The 26,769-nt window shown below is 41.3% G+C and overlaps 1 protein-coding gene and 1 pseudogene across 1 annotated transcript; both read left to right on the top strand.

The window, feature by feature from the left end:
* The first annotated feature begins 697 nt into the window (after positions 1-697).
* LOC140616797 (26S proteasome regulatory subunit 4-like) lies at positions 698-26,476 on the top strand (annotated as a pseudogene).
* LOC140616796 (olfactory receptor 8S1-like) lies at positions 10,634-11,557 on the top strand. The gene has a single exon (XM_072797548.1). It carries the CDS (start codon positions 10,634-10,636, stop codon positions 11,555-11,557), a length of 924 nt encoding a protein of 307 aa, XP_072653649.1.
* Positions 26,477-26,769: the final 293 nt, after the last annotated feature.

Genomic DNA, 26,769 nt, shown 5'->3' with positions numbered 1-26,769 from the left:
ACATGGATTGAGCTGGAGAGAATGTTAAGTGAAATAAATCAGAGAACAATAAATACCATATGATTTCATTCATATGTTGAATTTAAGAAACAGAACAATCATGGGTGGGGGGAGAGAGAGAAAGGAAAAAAATAGATTCTTAACTGTAGAGAACAAACTGATGGTTACCAGAGGGGAGATGGTTGAGGGGATAACTAGAGGACAGGGATTAAGGAGAGCACTTGGCCTGAAGAGCACTGGGTGATGTAAGTGTTAAATCACTCTTACGTACCAGAAATTAATATTACATTATATGTTAACTAGCTGAAATTTAAATAAAAACTTAAAAAATAAAATTAGATAAAGAGCTAAACCAGATCAAACATTTTCAATTCAATTTTAACTCTGATTATACTATTATTTTTTAAAGATTTATTTATTTATTTATTTGTGAGAGAGTGCACACAAGCAGGCAGGTCAGAGGGAGAGAGAGAAAGAATCTGAAGCAGATTCCATGCTGACAGTGGAGCCCAACTCAGGGCTCAGTCTCATGACCCTGAGATCACAACCTGAGCTGACACCAAGAGTCAGATGCTCAATGACTGCACGACCCAGCTGCCCCTTTACTTTGATTATATTATTGTTTAAGTCCTACACAGAAACAGTAACAAATAAAAGTGATTAGTCCCACAGCAGCAGTTCCAGTGGCCAAAGCAGGATGGGTCAAAGACAGAGTGGTGGTCATGTTTCTGGACATGAAGAATGACAAGGACAAGAAAAAGAAATATGAACCTCCTGTACCAACTAGACTGGGGAAAAAGAAGAAAACAAAGGGACCAGATGGTGTCCGTTAAGCCACCAATAGTGACACCTCACATTTAGTGCCCCTTAAAATTACTGAAGTTAGAATTAAAGACTATCTTCTCATGGAGGAAGAATTCATTAGAAATCAGGAACAAAAAAAGCCTTTAGAAGAAAAGCAAAAGGAGGAAAGAACAAAGGTGGATGATCTGAGGGGACCCCAATGTCAGTGCGAAACATGGAAAAGATCATTGATGAAAATCACACCATCACGCCTATATCAGTGGGTTCAGAACACTACACAGCATTCTTTCCTATGTAGACAAGGATCTGCTGAAACCAGGCTGCTCCACCCTGCTCAACCACAAGGTGCATGCTCTCGCACAGGTGCTCATGAGTGACACAGATCCCTTGGCCACAGTGATGAAGGTAGAAAAGGATTCCCAGGAAACCTATGCTGATACTGGGGAGTTGGACAACTAAATTCAGGACACTAAGGTATCTGTGGAGCTTCCTCTCACTCATCCTGAGTATTATGAAGAGATGGGTATAAAGCCCCCAAAGAGGGTCATTCTCTATGGTCCACCTGGCACAGGGAAAACCTTATTAACCAAAGCAGTAGCAAACCAAACCTCAGCCACTTTCCTGAGAACTTATTCAGAAGTACCTAGAGGATCAGCCCAAACTCATTCGGGAATTGTTTCCATATGTGGAAGAACATGCACCATCCATCATTTTATTGATGAAATTGATACTGTTGGACAAAAATTGTGACTCAAGTGTTGGTGTCCTACTTGTGTGGATCTGAAAGATGTGCTACTCAGTCTTTTTGTGGGGCAAGGGGAGCTCAGTTTCTCTATCAATGAGGCTTTGTCTGACAAGCACTGGATCCAAAGTTTCTCTTTGGTTTGTGGTCATGACAACTTTCGTGTCACCCCTTGGATCAAAGTAGATCTTCTCTGGATTAACTGGGGACTCGAGAAGATATAGCCCCACTCACCAATGCCCTCCTTTTCCTTACTTCCCAACAAGGATGAGCCAAATCACTACCAATCCACCAGCTTTCCACTGCTCACCCAGTCATGTCAAGTCCTAAACTGCCTCTTGCCTTATTTACACTCATATTTTATAGATGGATCAAAGCTTTCCAACACCATCAAGGATCAAAGTTTTCCAAAACCACAAAAATCACAATAAGATGGTCTTTATTACAGAGAGTACCATTTGCTTCCTAGAATTGAGATATTATTTCCTGATGCACTATCAGATATTAAGCTTTATAGGAGCTAAAAGAGATAAACATTTACAGGCAGATGGTCTAAGGGGTGCTGTCCTCAGGATGTCCTCCTAGCCACCCAGGCACACTAATTGGAATAGTCATTCATGCCTCGGCCCACTCCAGCCTTATGGCTCTCCACCACCCCTGCAACAAGACGGCCAGGACACTACTCAGAGGCCCTCGCACAGGTGTCTCCTTCTCCAGGAAGCCTTCCCTGATCCCCTCCAAAGTTGGCTATAAACGGGTACTGGAAGATGTGGTTAGACAGTTTTTAAAAAGGGGGTGGGAGATCACAAAAATGGAGGCCCCAAGGGAGAGCATTCCTGCCACTCACCAGCCCAGGCATACTTATCACCTCACTATAGATGAGGCCTGTGTGCACCATCACTTACATATCCATTCCTCTGGAGAGCGACTGTGAAGATCACTGCAATGCAGCAAATGGTCCAGAACAACAATAAACACCAGGTGGACCAGGCAGCTTCGTCATCACAGCACTCTAACCAGAAGCCCCAATTTACACTGTAGGGGATAGAAAGGCAGAGATGGAAGGTTGCCTGCCCAAAGTCACACAACCAGTCACATGACTAAGGTCAAAAAATCTATCTCCAAACCCAGGGCTTAACAATAATGCACTACTGAGGTCAGATCAAGTGGGAGAGAAGATTATTTTGCCCCCAGCCCCAGCCATGTCTGCTTCACCTGTCCAGCCTGGAGCTGGGAGCAGAGAATTCAGAAGGGATATACAGGTCCCCCCCAACCCCAGACACCCAACATAATCACTTACACATACACATATGGGGACACATACCCAGTGGTCAGGGAACCCTGCCCTCCTAGTAATTGGCCCTCATTGTGATGGCTTTAGGATTGCAGGATTGTAGGCATCACTCTAGGCAGGAGTACAGCTCCTGGAGTCAGGGAGATGAGTGTCCAACTGCTCTGTCCTATCTAGGTCCACCCACATGGCCCATCTATCCTGTCCCCCACACATGGACCCACTATATTAGAGAGGTGTGCAGAAGCCATGTATGGGATCTGGGAGCTGTACATGGTAAGGACATACAGTCAAAAACCAACCTCTGTGCTCCAGAGCAGAAATATGTAATGCAAAGACAGACTCTGGTGATAAAGAAGGAAGATAGTTTATTACTTAGTCAGGCTAAGAAGGCTATAGCAGGCTAATGCCTCCAAGTCTGAAAGCCTGACTGAAGTAAAAGGCTGAGGGGTTTCTAGGAAAATGCAGGATCTGAGCAGTTTCCACATTAATCTGGTTAGGTGGGACCAGCCATGTTCATCATGTCTTCAAAGTAGCCTCATGACTAGCCCTGCCACCAGCCAGCCAGATCATTAGTAACTTTGCATGGACATCAACAGGATGTCAACATCAATACCAAGGATTTTATAGGAAAACAAGAAAAGGGAATGGGACACTTCAAGAATGAGGAAGTGAAAAATGTGTTCAAAGTCAAACCTTGCCAAGGCAATAGTGTGTCCAATTAATTTGCTCCTGTCTTTATGCTTCCATAGCAATTCAGTCATGCCACCCGACAATCAGGGGAGTCCTGTGGACATAAACCAGGTGGGTGAGTAGGGCCCCTCATCACCCATCAACCCTCTCCTGGCCCTGCCCTGGCCCAGGACACTGTGGTGAGCAAGGGATCCTTAGAGATAGTCTGGCAGGTGGAGTACGGCTCCATTTGGACCATGGACTCCGTGGCAGCCTTCACTACACCAGTGAGCTCTGGTGGGGAGGCAGGAGGTAAGGTTGGGTGGGGTTCTCCTTCACCATGCCCTCCCCAGGCCTCCACATGGCCTCCCAGGTCACCTCTTCAGGGTCCCTGGGAAATGTGCACCATCTAGCTGTCCTGGCCCCTGTTCATGCCTCACTGACCTGGGAGGGAGGAAAATGTCGCTCGTCCCCAGGGCTGTGTTCTGCCCTCATATGTTGTGACCACAACATACATAGTACAGCGGGAAGAGATATGATGGCAAGCACCAGAAGAAAAACAGGATAAGGAAGGAATGATGGGAGTTCCTGCTTTGATAAAGGAGGTAAACAAAGGCCCTTCTGAGGAGGCAACATTTGAGCAGGGACCTGAATGGAGGGACAGAGAGCCACGTGGATATTGGAGTGGTAGGGGTGCAGCTCAGGTCATGGTCTCTGGGTTCTGGGATGGAACCCACCTCACAAAATACACTGGGCATCCAGTTTGGTTGAGATTCTCTCTCCCTCTCCTGCTCAAATAAATAAACAAAAATTTTACATATATATATATATATATATATATATAATAAAAAATTTTCACTGTTCATTTCAAAAACCCTCTCTTCAACTTACTAAAAACAATTAATTATATACCTCAAATATTACTCTTTAATAAACTCTCCTTACAATTCCTCCTATGCTTAACATGGAAAGCCTACAAACCTAACTTAGTAATATTCCCCTGAATGAGTTATCTCATGTCCTCTCATTGGTATAATGATGATCCTGTTGGAGAAATAAGGAAAACGCAAATGTCTTCTCGAAATGACTTGGACATTGGTCAATAGTATATGCCAGCTGTGCTCCATCCACTATTTCTCAGGGCATTCTCAGACCTGTGATGCCATCAGGAAAATGTCCATTTCCCAGAAGTTTTCCCTTAAATCTCTATGTTATTCTCTACTTGTTCAGCATCCCCATCTCCACCCCAGCCAAATAATAGTCTCTTCTAGAAATTAAAAAATGGTCTTAATTCATAAACTTGAAAAACTGCCCTGGAGAGAACCCCTGTGCCTCCTACTACATGTACCTTTCTAGTTAAGTGCAAGCTGAGGTTAATGAGTCCAGAGCTCAGCTTCAGGCTGGGACTTCAGGGATTACAGGGCAACAGCCCAGCTTCCCCTGGGGGTCCACACCACCCCATGGCTGCTGAAGTACAGGCAGCCTTTTGATTGGTTCGGGTCAATTCTTCCTTCCTTAAGTGACACTCTGAGAAGAGCATTCAGAAGCACAGCGAGCAAAAAGGAAGACCTAGCACACTACTGCCCCTGAGATCAGGAGAGAAGGTATTCATGAAATGTGTGTCTGTTGTTCAGAATATGAGCTGTTTGGAAATGTTGTCCCTGTCCTTCCATAGAGTGGCCTCCATTGCAGAATGACACCCCTCTCTTTAGGTATTCTGGAAAATAATCCTGATGCTCTGATAGATCCAGTGCTTCCAGAGCTTCCCCTATTCTAACTTCCTTCACTCACTGACAGCCAAGGGAACAGGCTATGTGCTCTGTAAAGAGATGCTTGTGACAGGACTTCTCTTATTGGGATTACCTACCAAGTGTCTGGTCCTGAAGGTGAAGACGGAACACGTGCAGTTGCCTCCTCCAAGAAAAGCCAGGAGAATGGTAATATTTTCTCTGTGTTTCGGTGGTCCTCCTATTTTTCTGCCTGGAATGTTCTCTGTATGTTTTAATTCTGGTGGGGTTTTTTCCTCCTCCATCTCCACCTCAGGATCCCTTCCATTTGTCCTAAAACCTCAGGCTCCTGCTCCACACATTCCTTGTCCCTAAGCTAGAGGTGGGAACACCTCACTCCTTGGCAGACCATCTCCCCGGGTGAGACTCTGTATCTCTCTCTCTGTCCAAATGGTGCTTTTGTACCAGCTGCCTTGGACACATTCTCTCCGTCCCTGCCTCACCTGAAGACAGTGACACCTTAAAGTCTAGGCATCAATCCTCTCATGCTTCAGGATCCCAAAGCATTGAAAAAGGCTGACAGCTGGATGAAAAGAGGGCATCAGAGATAGGGCTCACACTGTTGGAGCCACCTGTTTTCCTGCTTGCCCAGTACACAGTAGAAGCACAGTAGACTTCCATTACTTGAGATTCAAGTCACCTGAGAACTAGTCACCATGAGACACTGTGAATAGTGTGAGAGAGGAGAGGAGAGGACAGCTCTGAGAATCACTTCAGGTGGATCAAGTTTGTCTCAAGTCCCACCTGCTCCCAGTGCTGATATGCTTCTCCTCCACACAGGTTTCACCCCATGCACCTAGCACCTAGGGTCTGCTTGCCACAGACCAGCTCACAGGATCCCTAGAGCCACCTTGTCTAGTCTGACCTTCTGCACACAACCTTCAGGCGTTTCTTCATTCTAAAGACAGCTTTATGGCAGCCAGTGTGCAGGTAAGTTTACACACACTAATGACTCTCTCATTTAACAGATACCTGCTGTCAAATAGCTTCCTCTGTGGGCAAGATTGGGTGATCATAGCTCCATCAGAGTTGTTCTCAACTTTGGGCTTGATCCTTAAGTCCGAAAAATAAATGTGTGATTTGCTATGTTAACAGCTGAATTGGAAAAGATGCTGATCTTAGTTAGCCTCCTGAGAGCCACAAATCATAAACATACACATTATCCTGCCACATCTCTTTGTAAGAGAAATTGATCAAGATGGCAAATTGAATTTAACTAAAATATTTTTAAAAAGAAAGAAAATAAAGCTGACCATTGACGTAGCAGTCAAGAGAAAGAAGAAAAAAGAAAAAGAAAAAGAAAGAAAGAAAGAAAGAAAGAAAGAAAGAAAGAAAGAAAGAAAGAAAGAAAGAAAAAAGAAAGAAAGAAAGAAAAGAAAGAAAGAAAGAAAGAAAGAAGAAAGAAAGAAAGAAGAAAGAAAGAAAGAAAGAGAAAGAAAGAAAGAAAGAAAGAAAGAAAGAAAGAAAGAAAGAAAGAAAGAAAGAAAGAAAGAAAGAAAGAAATACATCAAATGTACAGGTGTCTGATAGATGTGAAATGTCCATGTTGGTAAAATGCTGACACAAACGTTCATCTAAGATACTACTGAAATCCTCTCCTTTAACAGTTCCCACTTCTCGACACCAGTCTCCCAACTTTTCCTCAATCCTCTCCTGCTCGCAATCCATGTTCTGCCTCTGGCATCAGTCTGGTATAGCTCAGGATTAAATGAAGCCTGCAAGTGTTTTATTTTCATGCTTAATTGATCTAGGATGTAAATGGAAAGAATCATTCCTGGTCACTAAAGAAATCTCAGGCATCAATTTGAAGTATCCTTTAAGAATGGAGATGGGACAATAGCCAAACTGTGGAAGGAGACTCGGTGTCCATTGAAAGAGACATGGGTAAAGAAGCTGTGGTCTATGTATACAATGGAATATTCCTCAGCCATTAGAAATGACAAATACCCACCATTTGCATCAACGTGAATGGAACTGGAGGGTATTATGCTGAGTAAAGTAAGTCAATCGGAGAAGGACAAACATTATATGGTCTCATTCATTTGGGGAATATAAAAAATAGTGAAAGGGAATAAAGGGGAAAGGAGAGAATATGAGTGGGAAAAATCAGTGAGGGTGACAAAACATGAGAGACTCCTAACTCTGGGAAAAGAACAGGAGGTAGTGGAAGAGGAGGTGGACGGGGGGTTGGGGTGACTGGGTGACGGGAACTGAGGGGGGCACTTAACGGGATGAGCACTGGGTAATATGCTATATGTTGGCAAATTGAACTCCAATAAAAAAAATAATTTAAAAATATAAAAAAGAAAAAAATGGTGATGGAGAGGAAGATTCCATTCTGTGAGACAACCTGAATTTCACATGAGAGAAGTAACTGGTGTCTTTGTACATAATATGACCTCCAACAGGACAGAAAAGGATTCTGCACAACTACTACACTGTTCTTCAGATGAGAACTTGAACCCCCTGTAGGCACTGTAGCCCGGTACCCCTTGTGAGTGTCAGTGGAAGAAAGGAAGTCATTTTCAAGGTAGACATATCCATAAATATTTTGAAATGCATGAATCTTTGAAAAGAATAGCTTCCATTTATCATATCATTTTGTGTGGATTGCATAGATTCACCCAGAGTTTGCTCTCAGCAGTATCTGCAATTTTATCCATGCAGGATCCTCAAAAGTAACTTCTCCAGCCAGTTATGCTTCACCATCACTGGACCAAAGCTAATGTCCTGCAGGCACGTAACAGTGAACATCTCACTATCTGTCCTGGCACACAGGTAACCTAGACTCAGGGCTAAGATGGACTGAGGTGGGACTAGTGGATTTGTTATTAGATCAGCAGTTAGGCTTTCCTTAATGTAAGTTAGCACCTGGTCATACATTGCTGGCAAAGCCCAAAGGGTCAGAAGCAGGGTTTTCTGCGTTGGTGTGATTAAATAGTTCTATGAGGACAGAAGCCTACTGTGGGATTAGACTGTGGACTGACAGACAAAAAAGAATACTGATCAGTTAGCTTTAAATGTCCAACTGAGAGAGACATATTCTCGTAGGACAGTGACTCCCTATATAGTCCAAAAGTAAGGGGTCAAAATGAATCTTAGTATCCTCATTCACCTAAATGGCTCACCATCTGCTCCTCCTGACTACACAGCTGAAATATGGAGAAAGAGGATCCAAGAACGTTGTTTAAAAGAAAATTATAGGGCAGCCTATAGGGTGGCTCAGCGGTTTAGCACCACCTTCAGCCCAGAGCGCGATCCTGGAGACGAGATCAAGTCCCATGTCAGGCTCCCTACAGGGAGCCTGCTTCTCCCTCTGCCTGTGTCTCTGCCTCTCTGTGTGTGTGTGTGTCTCTCATGAATAAATAAATAAAATTTTTAAAAAAGAAAATTATAAGCCCTTTGCCTCTGAACCTAGGGGGGCAAAAAAGAATAACATGTCCACAACAAGAACACAAGCAGATTCTTGCAATGGTGGCCACAGTGCCCTTGAGTCTACCAGTATGAGAGCAGAAGAGACAGGATGGCAGCAGCATGAGATGGTGAGCTCTGTGCAGATGATAACAACCTCTAAATTCAGCAGCTGTGGCCTCCGATCTTCGTAAGTGGGGGGCCTGGCAACAGGGGCAGACAGCCATGTCCATCGTGCTCCCTCCAGGCGCCAGTGCTGTGGGGCCTATGGAGGAAGGGATGAGATGGTGCTAAGCACTGTCAAGAGGTCTCTGAGGAACACAGGAGATGCCTCAATTGGACAGAGATTGGAGAGGTCATCAGAAGCTAATGGGTGGGACAGAGCCCGAGATATGCCAGTTTGTGACTGTGCTTGTCCAGTTGTGGCCCTGCTCTCATGGAGCTCACAATCGGGAGGGGAAAACCCAGTTAGATGTCCCCCATGAGCCAGACACAGAATCAGACCATAACATAAAACACCTGAGAGCAGGTGGCCCCGTGATTTGAACAGAGAGCTGGGAGTTCAAGGAGGGAGAAGTGGGGTCAGGCTATAAGGAATTGAGCAGGGCTATAGGTGACATTGGAAGGCCCATGAGAGTCTGCATCTCTGGAATTAAGAGGAGGACATATAGAGGAGAAGGTGAGCAAAGACAGAAACAAACGGACCTTTCTGGTATCAAAAGCAGCCAAAATGGCCAAAAGTTGAGGGCAGATGAGGAAGAATTTTAAGGTCCAGGTAAGAAAAGTGTTTCTCATGATGTGGACTAAGCCTAGACATTGGATTGTAATTAGAAAAATAATGGCATGTATTTCCTCTTTCTTCTACTTGTTGTTATATGACATTGCAAATATCCCTTAATATGAGACTTCTCACAGGTAAAATAGGGATAAACTTCCTTACCCTGAGGCTAATAATTCCCTCTCCAATCTTATGGAACTACCTTGAAACAATTGAGATAGTCATTAAGAAAGCGTTTTAATGAAGCCTTAATATGTATGGACTTGTTTACAAAGTAAAGAGCAGGGACTTGACTTCCATGGCTCCCAGGCACTTTTGCTTTCATAGGCCCCTTTTTAATAAAATTTTATTAAAATTTATATTACTGAAGCAATTATGAGGCACAATAACAAGCAAGCATTTCTCTGGCTCTGTCCCACCCATTATAAATATAATCCAGCCTATATTGTATTCATTTTTTCTTCAGATCTTAAAGAAAATTTATTTTCTTTCATTAGCCTTCTAAGATCCGCACCTCCTTTCCCTAATGGTTATCAACTCTGGTAAGGAGACATTGGATGATTTTGAACAAAAAATTATGATTTAGAAATTAAAGAGAAGTTTAGAATATCCCTGCAGATACATGCAAGAAATTTTAGGTTTCTAAATGCTAGGAAGAATGCAATAGAACCATAATGCACGGGGATACCTGGATGGCTCAGCGGTCTAGCCGGGCCATCAACACAGGACAGGATCCTGGAACCCTGGATCGAGTCCCACATCGGGCTCCCTGTGTGGAGCCTGCTTCTCCCTCTTCCTGTATCTCTGCCTCTCTCTGTGTTTCTCTCATGAATAAATAAACAAAATATTTTTTAAAAGGAGGGGGATCATAATGCAGAGATATGGAGGTGAACCAGCAAGACTCATTTTTCCAGGTAAACCCTTATGGAAGAAAAAGAATATTCTCTGAACTATGCAAACACTGTGAACCAGATCAGTTATAACCAAACAAGATAAAAATTCTTCCCGATAGACAGTGAGGGCAGCCTTGAGATGTCCGCACAGAGTATAGGGAAGCAGGGAAGCATGTATGGTAAGAGGAGTGATGACGTGAAGGAGAGGGATCTCATCACTATTTCTCTATTACTCCAGGGAAACCCCCTCCACAAATGGCCTGGAGGAACCACAGCACCATCACGGAGTTCATTCTCATTGGGCTGTCCGACGACCCCTATATCGAAGCTCTGCTCTTTGTGTTCTTCCTGGGGATCTACCTCCTGACTGTGATGGGGAACCTGATGATGCTGCTGGTGATCAGGGCTGATTCCCGCCTCCACACTCCCATGTACTTCTTCCTGAGTAACCTGTCCTTCCTAGACCTCTGCTTCTCTTCTGTCACTGTGCCCAAGCTCCTGAAGGACCTTCTGTCTGAGAAGAGAACCATCTCAGTGGAGGGCTGCCTCACCCAGGTGTTCTTTGTGTTTATCACACCAGGGACTGAAGCCTTTCTGCTCTCAGTGATGGCCTATGACCGCTATGCTGCCATCTGCCACCCACTGCTCTATGGCCAGGTGATGAGCCCCCAGTTCTGTGTGAAGCTGGTGTTGATCTCATGGGGTCTGGCCTGTCTCAATGCATTTGTCATTGTGTTCTTGGCTATTAACCTGGACTTCTGTGAGGCCCAAACCATACATCATTACATCTGTGAGCTGCCCTCCCTCTTCCCTCTCTCTTGCTCAGATATTTCCATCAGTGTTGACATCTTGATCTGCTCCATCTTACTACATGGGCTTGGGACCTTCCTCCCAATCTTCTTCTCCTATGCCCGTATCGTCTCCACCATCCTGAGCATCAGCTCCACCTCAGGCAGAAGCAAGACTTTCTCCACCTGCTCCTCCCACCTCATTGCAGTGACCCTGTTCTTTGGCTCTGGTGTGATTCGCTACCTTATGCCCACAACTGATTCCTCCCTGGTTTTGCTCCTGTCCTTGCAGTACAGTGCAGTCACACCCTTGCTGAATCCCCTCATCTACAGCCTAAAGAATAAAGAGGTGAAGGCAGCTGTGAGAAGGACACTGGGGAAATATTTCTAAATAGTGGCAGAAACACAGTTATAAAGCCTGGGTTCCTTTGCATGTCTTTTTTTGTTCCCACCTTCTCCCACACGCAATGACACACTATTTGGTGAAATATTCTTGAGCTTGTCTAAATAGAGCTTGACTATTATTCCAAGGTGATAGTTCTTGACTAGGGCTCTTATTTGGAAAGTCTGTGCTCCACTGTTTGCAAGGGAATGTGAGACAATTTTCCACAAAACATTTGGATAATACACCAAAATAATTAGGTTGAAAAGATTCGATGATCATTTCAGGTGATTCAGCATCTGATGAGGTGTTGCACAAAGAACTAAAAACGAGGGAGACATTTTAAACAGAAGTTAACATTTGCAAATCCCAACTCCTTGTAAGTTTTTAAATAAAAAATTGGTAAATAGAAAAAATCCTATGTCAACAAAACAATCCAAACTTTATATTGATGTGCTAAATACCATAGGATACCTAGGAATAAACCTAACCAAAGAAGTAAAAGATCTGTACTCTAAAAACTACGGAACACTTATGAAAGAAATTGAAGAGGACACAAAGAAATGGAAAAACATCCCATACTTTTGGATTGGAAGAACAAATATTGTCAAAATGTCCATACTACTGAAAACAATCTACACATTTAATGCAATCCCATTCCAAACACTCCTAGCATTTCTCACAGAGCTAGAACAAGCAATCCTAAAATTTGTATGGAACCAGATAAGACCGCACATAGCCAAAGCAATCTTGAAAAAGAAAAGCAAAGCTGGCAGCATCACAATTCTAGACATCAAGCTATATTTCAAAGCTGTAGTCATAAGACAGTTGGTACTGGTACAAAAACAGACACATAGGCCAATGGAGCAGAATAAAACCCATTAATGGACCTACAACTATATGGTCAACTAATCTTCAACAAAGCAGGAAGAATATCCTATGGGGAAAAGACAGTGTCTTCAACCAATGGTGTTGGGAAAACTGGACAGTAACATGCAGAAGAATGAAACTGCGCCACTTTACTACATCATACACAAATTCAAAAGTTATGAAAGACTTAAGCATGAGACAGGAAACCATCAAAATCCTAGAAGAAAACACAGGCAGCAAACTCTCTGACCTCGGCCACAGCAACTTCTTGCTAGACATGTCTCCAGAGGCAAGGGAAACAAAAGCAAAAATGAACTATTGGGACGTCATCAAGATAAAAAGCTTCAGCACAGCAAGGGAAACAATCAACAAACTAAAAGGCAACCTTCACAATGGGAGAAAATATTTGCAATGACCTATATCTGATAAATTAGTATCCAAAATCTATAATGAACTTATCAAACTCAATACCAAAAAAACGAATAATCCAGTTAAGAAATGAGCAGAGGACATGAATAGACATTTTTCCAAAGTAGACATGCAGATAGCTAAAGGACACATGAACAGTTGTTCAACATCATTCATCATCAGGGCAACACAAGTCAAAAACCACAGTGAGATACGTCCTCACATCTGTCAGAATGGCTAAAATTAACACAGGAAACAACAGGTGTTGGCAAGGAGGGGAGAAAGGAGAACCTTCTTGCACTGTTGGTGGGGATATAAACTGGTACAGCCATCTGGAAAACAGTATGGTAGTTCCTCTGAAAGTTAAGAATATGGGCACTGGGTGGCACAGCCAGGTGCTCAGGTCATGATCTCAGGGTCTTGAGATCAATGAAGATCCACTTCAGGGATCACTGGATGGCTCAGCAGTTTGGCACCTGCCTTCAGCCCAGGGCGTGATCCTGGAGTCCTGGGATCGAGTCCCACATCGGGCTTCCTGCTAGAGCCTGCTTCTCCCTCTACCTGTGTCTCTGCCTCTCTCTCTCTCTCTCTATCTGCATCTCTCTCTGTCTCTCACTCTCTCTGTCTCTCTCTCTCATGAATAAATAAATAAAATCTTAAAAAAAAAGGATCCACTTCAGATTCCCCACTCACCTGTAGTCTGCTTGGGATGCTCTCTCTCTCTCTCTCTCTCTCTCTCTTTCTCTCTCTCTCTCTCTCTCTCCCTCTTTCTCAAATAAATAAATATTTTCCGAAACAAAATTAAAAATAAAACTACCCTACATTTTAGCAATTGCACTACTAGGTATTTACCCAAACGATACAAAAATAACAATTTAATAACAATTTAAAGGGACACACACATCCTGATGTTTATAGTAGCAGCATCAATAATAGCCAAATTATAGAAAGAGCACCAGAGGAAATTGACTGATGAATGGATAAAGAAGATGTGGTATATATATATATATATATATATATAAACACAGAATACTATTCAGCCATCTAAAAGAATTTCAAGGAGTATAAATTACATTAGGAAAGGCAGACTATAAGCAATGACTATGAAAGACCCCTCTTTAATCATTTATTACTTGATATTTAATGTAATAATATTTTATATGAAGTTGGATATGCCTCCAGTTGACAAATGACAATGTGATATGTAAATGTAGTAAGTAGTGTCAAAACTAAAAAAATAATATTAAGAATTTAATGAACAAGAAAATATTATGTACTATAGTTTTAAAAAAGTATGAGGGCAACCATTATCTTTATCTATCTTATATGCATTCACTAATAATCAAGAATAATTTATGCTTCTGAAAACTCAAATACAATCATTACCAAGATAACAAAACCAAACATAAGAAAAGGAGGATAAAGGAACTCAAAAGCACAAATTAAGTCAGATACAGAAAAATATAATTGAGAAGTAAGTTCAGATATTCAAAAAGATCTATAAATTTGACATAACTCCATAAATATATCTAAGAAAAAAGAAAAATAAATCAATAATACAACTCTGATAAAAGAATAAAAATTGGGCAGCCTGGGTGGCTCAACATGATCCTAGAGACCCAGGATCCAGTCCCACATCAGGCTCCCTGCAGGGAACCTGCTTCTCCCTCTGCTGGTGTCTCTGCCTCTCTCTGTGTGTCTCTCATGAATGAATGAATAAATAAAATCTTTAAAAAAAGAATAAAAATTTTAAGGAAATACTAAGATTCATCTCAATATATTTGTTTAATTTAGAGGAATATGTAACCCAAGAAAAAAAATTGAACAATTACTCAGCCATTAGAAATGACGAATACCCACCATTAGCTTCGACGTGGATGGAACTGGAGGGTATTATGCTGAGTGAAGTAAGTCAATCAGAGAAGGACAATCATCATATGGTTTCACTCATACAGAAAGTATACCGAGAAGCTCCAGAGTGACACTCCTATAAATCCCAAGAAAACAGAGATAAAGCAACAAAAACAGAGAAAAGGAAGTACCCCTGGCCCCCTGGCTCCAAAATGTTATCTTTCCTTGACAGCTACAAAGTAATCACAAAGACTCACCAGACTAAAAGACAGCCTTATGTCATTCACTCAAGACAGCGCAAGAAATCTCAAGGCCATAAGTTGCCTGATTAGGCTCTCAATAAAAGGCCAGCCAAAAAAGCCCTCAATGGCAACTCTGTCGGGAACCCCCTCACTCCTTTAATAACAATTTAAAGGGACACACACATCCTGATGTTTATAGCAGCAGCATCAATAATAGCCAAATTATAGAAAGAGCACCAGAGGAAATTGACTGATGAATGGACAAAGAAGACGTGGTATATATATACCACATTATATATATATATATATATTAGCATTTTCTGTATCCTTGCATAATAAGCTTCTATCATCTTTTCTCACTCTCTTTTGTCCACGAGATTCATTTTCCCACTCCCTGAGACAAGAACTAAGCTCTCTTGCAGCAGAAGTTCCTCAAAAAGTTAAAAATAGAGCTACCCACAACCCAGCAATTACACTACTAGGTATTTACCCAAAAGATACAAAGATAATGATCCAAGGGGGCAACTGCACCCCAATGTTTATAGCACCAATGTCCACATGGTCAAATATGGAAAGAGCCCAGATGTCCATTGGCAAATGAATGGATAAAGAAGATGTGGTACATATATACAGAGGACTATTACTCAGTCATCAAAAAAAAATGAAATCTTACCATTGGCAATGAGATGGATGGACCTGGAGGGTAAGTCAATCAGAGGAAGACAATTATCATATGATTTCACTCATATGTGGAAATAAAGAACAAAACAGAGCTGGAAATTAAGAAGCAAAACAGAGGATCATAAGGAAAGGGAGGAAAAAATAAAGAAGACAAAATCATAAAGGGAGACAAACCATAAATGACTTTTAACTATAAGAAACAAATGACAGTTGCTAAGGGTAGGAAAGCAGGGGGATGGGGTAACTGGGTGATAGACATTAAGGAGGGCATGATATGTAATGAGCACTGGGTGTTACATACAAATGACGAATCAGTGAAATCTACCTCTGAAACTAATACTACACTATGTGTTAATTAATTGAAAATAAATTAAATTAAGTTAATTTTTCTTTTTTTAATATTTTATCTATTTATTCATGAAAGACACAGACAGAGGCAGAGACACAGACAGAGAGAGAAACAGACTCCATGCAAGAAGCCCAATGTGGAACTCGATTCTGGGACCAGGATCATGCCCTAAGCAGAAGGCAGACACTCAACCCCTGAGCCACCTAGGTGCCCCTAAAATAATTTTTCTTAAAAAAGAAGTAGCTCAAAAGGGCAACAAGCACAGACAGTTTTTCAGGTAAGTTCAAACTTCTATGTTATATGTATTGTTTGGAGTACAGAATCATAGGGAAAACTATCAATGCATTTTCAGAACTATGGTAAAACCATAGCTTTTTCTGTTTCAAAACCTGAAAAAACCATTTATCTCTAATGAATATATAGACAACAATTCTTTTTTTAAAAAATAAATTTATTTTTTATTGGTGTTCAATTTACCAACATTCAGAATAACACCCAGTGCTCATCCTGTCAAGTGCCCCCCCACAGTGCCCGTCACCCATTCACCCCCACCCCCCCCCGCCCTCCTCCCCTTCCACCACCCCTAGTTCGGTTCCCAGAGTTAGGAGTCTTTATGTTCTGTCTCCCTTTCTGACATTTCCCACACATTTCTTCTCCCTTCCCTTATATTCCCTTTCACTATTATTTATATTCCCCAAATGAATGAGACCATATAATGTTTGTCCTTCTCCAATTGACTTACTTCACTCAGCATAATACCCTCCAGTACCATCCACGTTGAAGCAAATGGTGGTTATTATAGACAACAATTCTAAATGATATATTAATCCACTGAACCTGAAAGTATACTGGAAGAATAACACCTACCTAAATAGTAATCCATGACCAAACAAACTTTATTAGGGTTTGAATTCTCAAATCAATAGGTTAAATGAGAATACTATGACCACCCTATAGGATCTTAATAGGCATAAATATAAAATTCAACATTGTGACCTCAAATATTTAACAAAAAAATTCTGATGATTCACTCTTCAAATAGAAAATATGTAACATTCAATAATATTCAACCACATGCTTCATGATAACAGATAATACCAGACTGAAGTAATTACACTGTAATAAAACAACACTGCTACTCATATTACTTGAGAAGATGATGCAATTTCCCTCCAAAGCAGTGAGACAAGATGAGAAGATGACATTTACAATTGCAAGAGTGGGATCTACAAATATCAGAGTTCATCATGATTATCTACCCAGAAATCTAAGAAATCTCGATCAGAAATGAGAATTTATTAGCATTCCAGGAGAATTCAGAAAGGGAAAACAATTGTTCAATATTCTTACAATCAGTAGTTTTTCTATTAGTCGATAGCAATTGTGAACCAAAAAGATATATCATACAAAACTCCATTTGCTATAGCAAGATCAATATAAAAACATCAGGAGTAAACTTCATAAGCACACAGAGATCAAACGAGCAGACCAAAGCAACAAAACTGAACAAAAATGACACAAGACGTGCTTGACTCAGCAGAGTATGTATTCATTAGGCATCTTCAAGTGACCAAAATGTGATTAACAATAACAGAAACTTAAGATTTATCATTGAACTAGCAATAGGTCTGGAGATACATAGCTCCAGTTAGTTGAGTAACTCAATCAAATCATCAATGAAGTGGCTTTTTCCCATCCATCTCCTGTGCCATCTTCATGCATTAGATTTCATCCTCCTCCTTGCTGTAGGGTAAGCCTTGAGAGCTGTATTCTCTCTTGTAATGCAAAGGCCTGACTTACGCTTTGGTTGCTTAGGCATCTTGAATAAACCCACTGCCAGGAGTGGAATCCACCAGATACAGAGATATTGGTTGTTTTCCACAGCTGACTATTTCAACTACATATTGTTTTGTTTTGTTTTATTTTTTTCTCTTCTGGAACTTTACTATTTTTAATAAATTTATTTTTTATTGGTGTTCAATTTGTCAGCATACAGAATACATCCAGTGCTCATCCCGTCAAATGCCCACCACCAAGTCACCCCCACCACCTGCCCACCTCCCCTTCCACCACCCCTAGTTCGTTTCCCAGAGTTAAGAGTCTTTCATGTTCTGTCTCCCTTTCTGATATTTCCCGCTCATTTTTTCTCCTTTCCCCTCTATTCCCTCCACCACTTTTTATATTCCCCAAATGAATGAGACCATATAATGTTTGTCCTTCTCCGATTGACTTATTTCACTCAGCATAATACCCTCCAGTTCCATTCACGTCAAAGCAAATGGTGGGTATTTGTCATTTCTAATGGCTGAGGAATATTCCATTGTATACACAAACCACATCTTCTTTATCCATTCATCTTTCGATGGACACCGAGGCTCCTTCCACAGTTTGGCTATTGTGGACATTGCTGCTAGAAACATTGGGGTGCAGGTGTCCCAGCATTTCATTGCATCTGTATCTTTGGGGTAAATCCCCAGCAGTGTAATTGCTGGGTCAGAGGGCAGATCTATTTTTACTCTTTGAGGAACCTCCACACAGTTTTCCAGAGTGGCTGCACCAGTTCACATTCCCACCAACAGTGTAAGAGGGTTCCCTTTTCTCCATATCCTCTCCAACATTTGTGGTTTCCTGCCTTGTTAATTTTCCCCATTCTTACTGGTGTGAGGTGGTATCTCATTACGTTTGATTTGTATTTCCCTGATGGCAAGTGATGCAGAGCATTTTCTCATGTGCGTGTTGGCCATGTCTATGTCTTCCTCTGTGAGATTTCTCTTCATGTCTTTTGCCCATTTCATGATTGGATTGTTTGTTTCTTTGCTGTTGAGTTTAATAAGTTCTTTATAGATCTTGGAAACTAGCCCTTTATCTGATACGTCATTTGCAAATATCTTCTCCCATTCTGTAGGTTGTCTTTTAGTTTTGTGGACTGTATCCTTTGCTGTGCAAAAGCTTCGTATCTTGATGAAGTCCCAATAGTTCATTTTTGCTTTTGTTTCTCTTGCCTTCATGGATGTATCTTGCAAGAAGTTACTGTGGCCAAGTTCAAAAAGGGTGTTGCCTGTGTTCTCCTCTAGGATATTGATGGAATCTTGTCTCACATTTAGATCTTTCATCCATTTTGAGTTTATCCTTGTGTATGGTGCAAGAGAGTGGTCTAGTTTCATTCTTCTGCATGTGGATGTCCAATTTTCCCAGCACCATTTATTGAAGAGACTGTCTTTCTTCCAGTGGATAGTCTTTCCTCTTTTATTGAATATTAGTTGACCATAAATTTGAGGGTCCACTTCTGGGTTCTCTATTCTGTTCCATTGATCTATGTGTCTGTTTTTGTGCCAGTACCACACTGTCTTGATGACCACCGCCTTGTAGTACAACCTGAAATCTGGCATTGTGATGCCCACAGCTATAGTTTTCTTTTTTAAAATTCCCCTGGCTATTCAGAGTCTTTTCTGATTCCACACAAATCTTAAAATAATTTGTTCCAACTCTCTGAAGAGATTCCATGGTATTTTGATAGGGATTGCATTAAATGGGAAAATTGCCCTGGGTAACATTGACATTTTCACAATATTAATTCTTCCAATCCATGAGCATAGCATATTTTTCCATTTCTTTGTGTCTTCCTCAATTTCTTTCAGAAGTGTTCTGTAGTTTTTAGGGTATAGATCCTTTACCTCTTTGGTTAGGTTTATTCCTAGGTATCTTATGCTTTTGGGTGCAATTGTAAATGGGATTGACTCCTTAATTTCTCTTTCTTCAGTCTCATTGTTAGTGTATAGAAATGCCACTGGTTTCTGGGCATTGATTTTGTATCCTGCCACCCTGCCGAATTGCTGTATGAGTTCTAGCAATCTTGGGGTTGAGTCTTTTGGGTTTTCTATGTAAAGTATCATGTCATTGGTGAAGAGGGAGAGTTTAACTTCTTCTTTGCCAATTTGAATGCCTTTTATTTCTTTTAGTTGTCTGATTGCTGAGGCTAGGACTTCTAGTACTATGTTGAATAGCAGTGGTGAGAGTGGACATCCCTGTCTTGTTCCTGTTCTTAGGAACAGACACAAAAGTCTCCCAAGACACAAAAGTCCAGGGCCAGATGGCTTCCCTGGAGAATTCTATCAAACGTTTAAAGAAGAAACCATACCGATTCTATTAAAGCTGTTCGGAAAGATAGAAAGAGATGGAGTACTTCCAAACTCGTTCTATGAGGCCAGCATCACCTTAATTCCAAAACCAGACAAAGACCCCACCAAAAAGGAAAATTAGGGACCAATATCCCTGATGAACTTGGATGCAAAAATTCTCAAGAAGATACTAACCAATAGGATACAACAGTACATTAAGAAGGTTATTCACCATGACCAAGTAGGATTTATCCCCAGGATACAAGGCTGGTTCAACACTCGTAAAACAATCAATGTGATTCATCATATCAGCAAGAGAAAAAACAAGAACCATATGATCCTCTCAATAGATGCAGAGAAAGCATTTGACAAAATACAGCATCCATTCCTGCTCAAAACTCTTCAGAGTGTAAGGATAGAGGGAACATTCCTCATCATCTTAAAAGCCATCTATGAAAAGCCCACAGCAAATATCATTCTCAATGGGGAAGCACTGGGAGTCTTCCCGAACTTTAAATTCCCACTCTTGTGTTAAAATTCACCAACAGAAAGGGAGCCCAGGAAACCCCAGGTCCCCAACCTTGATCCAAATAAAAGGAAAACGAGGCATTCTTTTCTTCTCTCCCTTCCCCCAAAGACTTCACCAGGTGGGCCTAGTGATCTATGAAATTTCCAGGTCTTGTAAGTAATAAATCTTTGTTTTTTCAGGGATGCCTGGGTTTATCAGTGGTTGAACGTCTGCCTTCAGCTCAGGGTGTTGTCCCAGGGTCCAGGATCAAGTCCCACATAGGGCTCTTTGTGGGGAGCCAACTCCTCCCTCTGCCTATATCTTTGCCTCTCTCTCTCCCTTTCTCTCTCTCTCTCTCTCTCTCGCTCTCTCTCTTCCTGTCTATCATGAATAAATTTTAAAAACTTTTTTAAAAATATTTTTATTTTTTTCAGTTCATGATGATTGTCACTGAAGGGCATCTCCAAATATAAAAGAAACCATAAGCATACAACCAGGAAAAAAGTTGGTTTGGAAAGGAATACTGGGTAGTTTATGGGGCCAAGGCATGTCCAACCCACAGCTGAACTATCCATAGGCTAACACTGGCACAAAACACTTCTCCAGGTGGCTTCCTCCTAGGGATCATAGTCTTATAAAACACAAACCAAAGCTAATAGAAGAAATACCGGTACTTTAGCCTGTTCTTGAGCTTTACATAAATGAAACCATTTGAAAATGCTAAAACTCTAAAAACTCAGTCTCCCAAGTCTTGATGAGGAGATGGTAACCTTCAATCTCCTTTACCTTGTGTTTGCTTTTTACTCTCATCATCTCAGGCAAAAGAACAAGTAAGGAGTGCTGGGAACATTGGACATCCACATGCAGAAGAATGAAACTAGACCATTCTCTTAGACCATACACAAAGATAAACTCAAAATGAATGAAAGATCTAAATGTGAGACAAGATTCCATCAAAATCCTAGAGGAGAACACAGGCAATACCCTTTTTGAACTTGGCCACAGCAACTTCTTGCAAGATACATCCATGAAGGCAAGAAAACAAAAGCAAAAATGAATTATTGTGACTTCATCAGATAAGAAGCTTCTGCACAGCTACAGAATGGGAGAAGATATTTACAAATGACCTGTCATTTTTGTCTCTCACCTTACAAAGCAATGTTCTCTAGATGAATTCACCTTTAGCTTTGCTACTTACAATTGTCTATTAGCATGTCCTTAAGGAGTCTCTTTGCATGACAATTGTCTATTTCCCTGATCTTGCTGCTTTTAAGAATCTACAGTGTTTGCTGATCTAACACGTAAAGCCGTGTTGGGTCTTAAACTCTGAAAATGCTAAAAGGGAAAAATGTTAGTAGAGATTTCAGGCCAGTGCACATTTATATACATGGGCTTTTTAGTGATTAGCATCCAAAACTGGTTTGGACCAATTTAAACCTGGGCATTCTACACCCAATGTAGAATTGGTGCTCTGAAATAATCTCTTCCCTAAACATGTAAAATCGGTACCAGTGGCAGTGGTTGTCAGTGGAAGCCAGACTTCAATATGTTGAGTAAAAGAACACAAAAAGAAGGCAGTTACTTCACACCACACTCTTAAGGTGTTTCGATTTAGAGAATCAAAGAGAAAAGTCACGAGAAGGGATGTGGTCCTTGAAGGTTTTTTAACAAGGAGAAAAAGACATGACTGTACTTAAAGGTGGTGAGAGCCAAGGAAGCACTTTGTATTAGGCTGATGAAGTCCATTCCCCCCTCCTAGACTAATCACCCAGGACCAAGGTAGACTTGAGCATTATGAAGGTCTACACGCAGGTTACAGGGCTATCAGAGAACAGAGGTTGGGCTACCACACTCCAGGTGTAGCAAAGCCCAGAGGTTGAGAGGTCAGCTCTAAAACACACCCTCTGTTTGCCCCCATTGTTTTGATGTACCCACTGTCCTCAGCCTCCTCCAACTGCTACTGCACTTTGGTGTTGGGTTCACAGAGTTTTGTAAATCCCACTCCCAATGTCTTAACCACCAACTTCAGCATTAATGTTGGTAAGTCATCCAATACCCTGATCTCAAATTCCTGTAAGATCTAACCTAAGCCCCCATTGCTCAACTTGATTTCAGCCCTGTACTCACAAGGTGACCCTTGAGACCCAAACATTCATCTTATCTGAATGATTCCACCACTATTGTCTCTAACCTCTGATGGTAATCTTCTATCCTCCTAACTCTTCATTTTTCACCTGCGCTATGGCTTTCTAGAAATTCTAAATTCTTCAGTCCATCCCTTCCTTCTGTCCATCACCATCAATCCCCCGGAAGCTTCACTTGATTTATTTCTGTGCATTGATTTTAGCAGCTCACATGTCTGCACCCTCAGAGACTTGTCATTTGTTCTTTCATTGTACTCACAAGCCCTCCCTACTCTCTCCATTTCTGTACCCAGGACATTAACCTCCAAGAAATTTAGTTTATGCTTCAAACATAGCTTGACCCCTCACAACTAAAGTCTCCTTTCTCCTTAAACCTAACAAGAAGATTGTAGTCCATGAACTTCCTTTACACTTGACAGAGAATCACTTAATCCTTTCTTCCATGCCCAAAACTCTTTCTAATTATGCACATGACTTGACTTTAATGCTTTTCTTAGTTCCCGTGAAATACTCTATAAGGATAACTTCTGAACCTGGACTTACATGTGTGTGTTTGGGTTGTGTGATCTTTGACCACCTTTCCCTGGACCCTCAGTCATAATTGTTTACCATTTCACTCTACATTCTGAACTTCTTCTGCTCTCTAGGCATAAACAATACTTACAGGTAAAAACATATTCCTATAGATATTCCATTTTGGAATACTACACAGCATTCTTTGCCATGTAGATAAGGATCTGCTGGAACCAGGATGCTCTACCCTGCTCAACCACAAGGTGCATGCTCTCACATGGGAGCTCATAATGAAGAAGGTAGAAAAGGACTTGGTCACCGTGATGAAGGTAGAAAAAGACTCCCAGGAAACCTATGCTGATATTAGGGAGTTGGACAACCAAATCGAGGACATTAGGGCATCTGTGGAGCTTCATCTTACTCATTCTGAGTATTATGAAGAGGTAGGTATAAAGTCCCCAAAGAGGGTCATTCTCTATAGTCCAACTGGCACAGGCAAAACCTTATTAACTAAAGCAGTAGCAAACCAAAACTTCAGACACTTTCCTGAGAGTGGCTGGCTCTGGAGTTATAAAGAAGTACCTAGAGGAGCAGCCCAATCTCATTCGGGAATTTTTTCCATATATGGAAGAACATGCATCATCCATCATCTTTATTGATGAAATTGGCACTATTGGAACAAAAATATGTGACTCAGGAGCCAGTGGTAAGAGAGAAATTCAATGAACAGTGTTGGAACTCTTGAACCAGTTGGATAGATTTGATCTGAGAGGTGACATGAAAATGTCACTGTCAGTCCTAGCCTCAGCAATCAGACAATAAAAAGAAATAAAATGCATTCAAATTGGCAAAGAAGAAGTTAAACTCTCCCTCTTCGCCAATGACATTATACTTTACATAGAAAACCCAAAAGACTCAACCCCAAGAATGCTAGAACTCATACAGCAATTCGGCAGGGTGGCAGGATACAAAATCAATGCCCAGAAGTCAGTGGCATTACTATACACTAACAATGAGACTGAAGAAAGAGAAATTAAGGAGTCAATCCCATTTACAATTGCACCCAAAAGCATAAGATACCTAGGAATAAACCTAGCCAAAGAGGTAAAGGATCTATACCCTAAAAACTATAGAACACTTCTGAAAGATTGAGGAAGACACAAAGAAATGGAAAAATATTCCATGCTCACGGATTGGAAGAATTAATATTGTGAAAATATCTATGCTACCTAGGGCAATTTACACATTTAATGCAATCCCTATCAAAATACCATGGACTCTCTTCAGAGATTTGGAACAAATTATTTTAAGATTTGTGTGGAATCAGAAAAGACCTTGAATAGCCAGGGGAATTTTATTTTTTTTCCAGGGGAATTTTAAAAAAGAAAACTATAGCTGTGGGCATCACAATGCCAGATTTCAGGTTGTACTACAAGGCGGTGGTCATCAAGACAGTGTGGTACTGGCACAAAAACAGACACATAGATCAATGGAACAGAATAGAGAACCCAGAAGTGGACCCTCAAATTTATGGTCAACTAATATTCAATAAAAGAGGAAAGACTATCCACTGGAAGAAAGACAGTCTCTTCAATAAATGGTGCTGGGAAAATTGGACATCCACATGCAGAAGAATGAAACTAGACCACTCTCTTTCACCATACACAAGGATAAACTCAAAATGGATGAAAGATCTAAATGTGAGACAAGATTCCATCAAAATCCTAGAGGAGAACACAGGCAACACCCTTTTTGAACTCGGCCAAGGTAACTTCTTGCAAGATACATCCACGAAGGCAAGAGAAACAAAAGCAAAAATGAACTATTGGGACTTCATCAAGATACGAAGCTTTTGCACAGCAAAGGATACAGTCCACAAAACTAAAAGACAACCTACAGAATGGGAGAAGATATTTGCAAATGACATATCAGATAAAGGGCTAGTTTCCAAGATCTATAAAGAACTTATTAAACTCAACAGCAAAGAAACAAACAATCCAATCATGAAATGGGCAAAAGACATGAACAGAAATCTCACAGAGGAAGACATAGACATGGCCAACACGCACATGAGAAAATGCTCTGCATCACTTGCCATCAGGGAAATACAAAACAAAACCACAATGAGATAGCACGTCACACCAGTGAGAATGGGGAAAATTAACAAGGCAGGAAACCACAAATGTTGGAGAGGAGGTGGAGAAAGGGGAACCCTCCTGCACTGTTGGTGGGAATGTGAACTGTTGCAGCCACTCTGGAAAACTGTGTGGAGGTTCCTCAGAGTTAAAAATAGACCTGCCCTATGACCCAGCAATTGCACTGCTGGGGATTTACCCCAAAGATACAGATGCAATGAAATACCAGGACACCTGCACCCCGATGTTTCTAGCAGCAATGTCCACAATAGCCAAACTGTGGAAGGAGCCTCGGTGTCCATCGAAAGATGAATGGATAAAGAAGATGTGGTTTGTGTATGCAATGGAATATTACTCAGCCATTAGAAACGACAAATACCCACCATTTGCTTCGACGGGGATGGAACTGGAGGGTATTATGCTGAGTGAAATAAGTCAATCGGAGAAGGACAAACATTATATGGTCTCATTCATTTGGGGAATATAAAAAGTGGTGGAAGGGAATAAAGGGGAAAGGAGAAAAAATGAGTGGGAAATATCAGAAAGGGAGACAGAACATGAGAGACTCCTAACTCTGGAAAACGAACTAGGGGTGGTGGAAGGGGAGGTGGACAGAGGGTGGGGGTGACTGGGTGACTGACAGGCACTGAGGTGGGCACTTGACGGGATGAGCACTAGGTATTATTCTATATGTTGGCAAATTGAACACCAATAAAAAATAAATTTATTTTACAAAAAAAAAAAAAAAAGAGAGAGAGAGAGAAAGAAAATGTCACGGTCACAAACCAAACAGAAACTTTGGATCCAGTGCTTGTCAGACCAGGTCTCATGGACAGGATAATTGAACTATCCTTGCCCCGAAAAGGACTAGAAGTACATCTGTCAGATTCCACAAGCAGGGTGATGTTGGCTGACGATGTAACCCTGGATGACTTGATCATGGCTAAAGATGACCTCTGTGGGGCTGACATCAGGCAATCCATACAGAAGCTGGTCTGATGGCCTTGAAAGAACTTAGAATGCAAGTAACAAATGAAGACCTCAAAAAAATGTAAAGAAATGTTCTTTATGGAAAACAAAAAGTTACATCTGAGGGGCTTGATCTCTAACAGACTAGAAGTGCCTGAAGGAAATGGTTGGAAGTTTCCCCCACCACCCTTTTGAGGGATGAGAATATAAAGTTGCCCAGAGGAACCTGGGTTCCAGTTGATCTTTCTTAGCCAAAGTAGGAAGTGTAAGATGCCCACTGGGCTGCCGTCATTTGTTGGGCAGGTCTCTCCAATAAAGCATAATCATTCACAATAAAATATATATATAAAAGAGGACCTCCTCCATGTTCTCTGGGGGCTCAAAAGATGTCCTCCACCACATAAGACCCTTTTCCTGTCCCTTCCAGGCTGAG

This window comes from Canis lupus, chromosome 25 (assembly GCF_048164855.1).
Source record: "Canis lupus baileyi chromosome 25, mCanLup2.hap1, whole genome shotgun sequence".
NCBI classification, from domain to species: Eukaryota; Metazoa; Chordata; class Mammalia; order Carnivora; family Canidae; genus Canis; species Canis lupus.
This window is presented reverse-complemented; position numbering and strand designations above follow the sequence as displayed.

What these genes read in the sequence shown, in the direction of transcription:
- LOC140616796 (XM_072797548.1), top strand. Translation starts at nt 10,634, where the DNA reads ATGGCCTGGAGGAACCACAGCACCATCACGGAGTTCATTCTCATTGGG.